This window comes from Corvus brachyrhynchos, unplaced genomic scaffold (genome assembly GCF_000691975.1).
Source record: "Corvus brachyrhynchos isolate BGI_N302 unplaced genomic scaffold, ASM69197v1 scaffold215, whole genome shotgun sequence".
NCBI classification, from domain to species: domain Eukaryota; kingdom Metazoa; phylum Chordata; class Aves; order Passeriformes; family Corvidae; genus Corvus; species Corvus brachyrhynchos.
The window spans coordinates 175,251-180,129 of NW_008237887.1; the positions used below are offsets into that span (position 1 = coordinate 175,251).

At 52.3% G+C, this 4,879-nt stretch overlaps 1 protein-coding gene across 1 annotated transcript in view; it reads left to right on the forward strand.

Annotated features, from left to right (window-relative positions):
• SDHB (succinate dehydrogenase complex iron sulfur subunit B) overlaps window positions 1–4,879 on the forward strand; it is a 14,322-nt gene that overhangs the window by 870 nt on the left and 8,573 nt on the right. The window contains exons 2-3 of the mRNA XM_017732690.1: window positions 2,593–2,773; window positions 4,051–4,136. Coding sequence (XP_017588179.1) covers window positions 2,593–2,773; window positions 4,051–4,136 — 267 coding nt within the window. The remainder of the gene's footprint in view (window positions 1–2,592; window positions 2,774–4,050; window positions 4,137–4,879) is intronic.

The following is a 4,879-nucleotide window of genomic DNA, read 5'->3' on the forward strand; positions in this document are numbered from 1 at the left end:
GCAGGGAGGGAGTGGGATCGGCGCCAGAGGGGCTGTGGGGACGGCGTCTGTGGGGTGTGGGAGCGGGGGGTCCGGGGTGAGGTGAAACACGGGAAGAATGGCTGGGAAAAGGGGGTGCTGAGGAGGGCCTGGGGGCAGAAAGCGGCTGGAAGGGGCGGGGAATGGCTTAGGGGCAGATAAAGGGCGGCAGGAAATCGGGGTGTGGGGAACGCTCCGGGAAAAGGTCGGGAAGAGCAGCGGGAGCGGGGTGATCCCAGGAGAAAGCGGGGAGCAGCTCCCGGGAAAAGCAGCGGCAGCCGCAGGGATGCGCTCAGGAATTCCGGGATAACGGGGACAGGGAGAGCCGGGGGCATCTGGTGGATCTGGATTTCGGGAATCTCGGCCTTGCTCTGGGCGGGGGGAGCCTCGGGACACGGGGGCTCCAGAGCCTGCCCAGAGCCCCAGTTCATATTTCTATTTATTCGGCTTTTTAATCTGTATTTATATTTTTAATGTATTTTTGTGTATGTATAAGGTGTGTATGTACAAATATCTGCAGACTATATATACGCGTATAAATGATACGTGTAAAATGCACACATAAAGAAACACAGACTAAGTTCTAATCCCATGATTGTAATTACACACACATCATAATTTATAAATGCCTCCACAAATGCGTGCACACAATATATAGACACAAACCATATACAGTGCAAGGTATGCTTATACATACATAGATACGGGTATATCTATAAATACATACAAATATAATGGGTCGTGTAATTGCAATATATATATATATACATAAAAAATACATATAAATGCATAAAACATATAAAACAGGCTGCAATATTAAACACAATATGTAAATAAAGTACATTATAATATATACATACAGATATAATGTGTCATAATTGCAATATATATATATATACATAAAAAATACATATAAATGCATAAAACATATAAAACAGGCTGCAATATTAAACACAATATGTAAATAAAGTACATTATAATATATACATACAGATATAATGTGTCATAATTGCAATATATATATATATACATAAAAAATACATATAAATGCATAAAACATATAAAACAGGCTGCAATATTAAACACAATATGTAAATAAAGTACATTATAATATATACATACAGATATAATGTGTCATAATTGCAATATATATATATACATAAAATACATATATAAAAATACATAAAATATATAAAACAGGCTACAATATTAAACACAATATATAAATAAAGTACACACGTAATTAAAGCATTATAACGACACGTGTAATGGAATATACAGATACATATAATTTATAAACACGTACATTTAATTTATAAACACGTAAAATATACAACACACAATGTGTGCATTTATAGCCATACCTTGTTCTATATGTGTGTATAAAGATACATTTATTTATTACATTTATATCTATAGCCACACATATATATCTATATATTTAATGTATTTTTTAATGCATACACACATATACATCTCTGTATCTCCTCCTGGATCCCTCCAAGCCCTCCTGGTGGGATCTGAGGGGGTTTTCCCTGGATCCAGGGCTGGGATCTAAGGTGTGTTTTCCCTGGATCCAGGGGGGGGATCTGAGGTGTGTTTTCCCTGGATCCAGGGGGGGGATCTGAGGTGTGTTTTCCCTGGATCCAGGGGGGGGATCTGAGGTGTGTTTTCCCTGGATCCAGGGGGGGGATCTGAGGTGTGTTTTCCCTGGATCCAGGGGGGGGATCTGAGGTGTGTTTTCCCTGGATCCAGGGGGGGGATCTGAGGTGTGTTTTCCCTGGATCCAGGGGGGGGATCTGAGGTGTGTTTTCCCTGGATCCAGGGGGGGGATCTGAGGTGTGTTTTCCCTGGATCCAGGGGGGGGATCTGAGGTGTGTTTTCCCTGGATCCAGGGGGGGGATCTGAGGTGTGTTTTCCCTGGATCCAGGGGGGGGATCTGAGGTGTGTTTTCCCTGGATCCAGGGGGGGGATCTGAGGTGTGTTTTCCCTGGATCCAGGGGGGGGATCTGAGGTGTGTTTTCCCTGGATCCAGGGGGGGGATCTGAGGTGTGTTTTCCCTGGATCCAGGGGGGGGATCTGAGGTGTGTTTTCCCTGGATCCAGGGGGGGGATCTGAGGTGTGTTTTCCCTGGATCCAGGGGGGGGATCTGAGGTGTGTTTTCCCTGGATCCAGGGGGGGGATCTGAGGTGTGTTTTCCCTGGATCCAGGGGGGGGATCTGAGGTGTGTTTTCCCTGGATCCAGGGGGGGGATCTGAGGTGTGTTTTCCCTGGATCCAGGGGGGGGATCTGAGGTGTGTTTTCCCTGGATCCAGGGGGGGGATCTGAGGTGTGTTTTCCCTGGATCCAGGGGGGGGATCTGAGGTGTGTTTTCCCTGGATCCAGGGGGGGGATCTGAGGTGTGTTTTCCCTGGATCCAGGGGGGGGATCTGAGGTGTGTTTTCCCTGGATCCAGGGGGGGGATCTGAGGTGTGTTTTCCCTGGATCCAGGGGGGGGATCTGAGGTGTGTTTTCCCTGGATCCAGGGGGGGGATCTGAGGTGTGTTTTCCCTGGATCCAGGGGGGGGATCTGAGGTGTGTTTTCCCTGGATCCAGGGGGGGGATCTGAGGTGTGTTTTCCCTGGATCCAGGTGCTCCGGGGAGCGCAGACGGCAGCGGCAGCTCCGCGGCTGAAGAAATTCGCCATCTACAGATGGGACCCCGACAAGCCCGGGGACAAGCCCCGCATGCAGACCTACGAGGTGGATCTCAACAAGTGGGTATCCGCTGGGAATGGGGCACGGGAGCAATCCCAGCTCCAGGCAGTGGCTGGGAAGGGGATGCTCAGCTCTGTCACAGAGCAGCTTGCTGTGGGCACGGCCACCGTGGAGGTTATCCCGGGAAAACCAGATTTTCCTGAGCTCCTGTGGGGCTGCTTTCCCCTCCCTGACCTTCTGTGCTGAGGGGGACAAAAGGTGGCCCCAGTGGCACTGTCACAGTGCTGTGACATCCCTGGGGTCTGTCCACGTCCCTGGGAGGGGTTAAAGAGGTGCTGGTGGCTTCAATAATCCTGACTTGTATGGGAAGTTTGGGGGCTGCCAAAAAAGAGGGAGAGCAGCTTTTTCCATGGAACAGGGATGGGGGACGTGGGTTTAAACTGAAGGAGGAGAGGTTTGGATGGGATATTGGGATGAATCCTTCCTGTGAGGCCCTGGCACAGAATTCCCAGAGAAGCTGTGGCTGCCCCGTCCCTGGAAGTGTCCAAGGCCACATTGGAGCCACCTGGACTAGTGGAAGGTGTCCCTGCCCATGGGAATGGGATGACCTTGAAGGTCCCTCCATCCCAAACCATTCTGGGATTGTGTATTCCAGAAGGAAGCCCCACGTGCAGCTCACAGTTCCCGGGGCGGGGGGAAGGTGGGAGCTTGGGTGTGGTATCCCAAGGCAGCTCCTGCTTCCCTGGGATTCTGGGAAGGGACTCGGGCCTCCCTGTGGTGCAGGAATCTTCCCGTGGACACCGTGCCTGGATCTCCCTGAGCTCCTCCAGAGGAATCCACCCCGAACCCTTCCCAAGAGCTCCCACTCCAAGCCACCCAGCCCCTCCTTAAAACCCACAGGAGCAACAGCTCCGGTTTTGGGGCGGCTTTGCCCCAGTGAATAATCCCCGGGCGGTGCCCTGTGTATAAAATTACAGAAACTGTCCACGAGTGTTTGTCCTGGGTCCCTTGTGACTCATGGGGACAGGCTGGGCTGTCACAGCCTGACCCCAAACAGGGGGAAAAGGGAACCAGCTCAGGTCACCGGGGTTTGAGTTGTCTGAACCTCCGGTGCATCAGCAGAAGAGAGGGCTTGGCCCCACCCTGCCCCTGGGCTGGGCTGCTGATCCAGAGATCCCTGGTTTGTCCCCGGGTTTGACAGAGAATTGTCATCAATGGGATTGATGAAAACCCTTTGAGGCGCTGCTGAGGTCAAACCCCGGGTTTGGGGGTGCAGAGGTCAAACCCCCGATTTGGGGGGCTCTGCAGGTTCGGTGACCCGCGATTTCTGCTCCAGGTGTGGGCCCATGGTGCTCGATGCCCTGATCAAGATCAAGAACGAGATGGACTCCACGCTGACCTTCCGCAGGTCCTGCAGGGAGGGTAAGGACATTCCCGCCCGGAATGCTGCGTGCGCTGGGTGCGTAACCCCCAGCAGAGTCCAGAACCACCCTGCCCTCCCACCCGTGGGGATAAAACACCGGAATGAATCCAGCGGTAAAGCTGGGGTTGGTGCTCACGGGGTGTAATGACACAGCCCTGAGCCGCCCGCCCCAGTAATTCCTTCCACAGCTCCCAGTTGTTCCAGTTTCTCTCCCAGTCTGGTTCGTCCTGCTGTGGGGAAATCCGAGGAGAGATTCCAGCGGTGGGATTGAGAGGGCAGAGGTGGAATGGGAGCGAGTGCTGCTGTGGAAATCAGACAGGGTGGAACTGGGACAGTGCTCAGGACTTCGAGGAACAGCTCCAGGAATCTTTTCCTCGGCCCTTCGGCTGAGGCCAGGGATGGATCGAGGAAAAGGGCACTCAGTGGTGGTTTGGGGTTGTGGCTGCTCCCAAATCCGGTCTGGGGCTGCTCTCAGACTTCCCTGTCCCTGACTTTCCCTGGGAAAAAACTCCTGATTCACGGGTCACGCTGGGCTGCTGAGCTGTGGGAACGCATTCCTGGGTGGAATGAGTCTGATTTAATGAGGTGGGTTTGCAGGCAGGGGGAATTTCAGGGCAGCTGGTGCCCGGAGATGTTTTGGCGGGGATGGAAATGGGAAGCAGCACTCCCGAGGCAGCCGTTCCCTCTGGAATCTGCACAGCAGGGGCAGGAATTCCCCCCAGAGCGCCGCTCCCACCCCCTG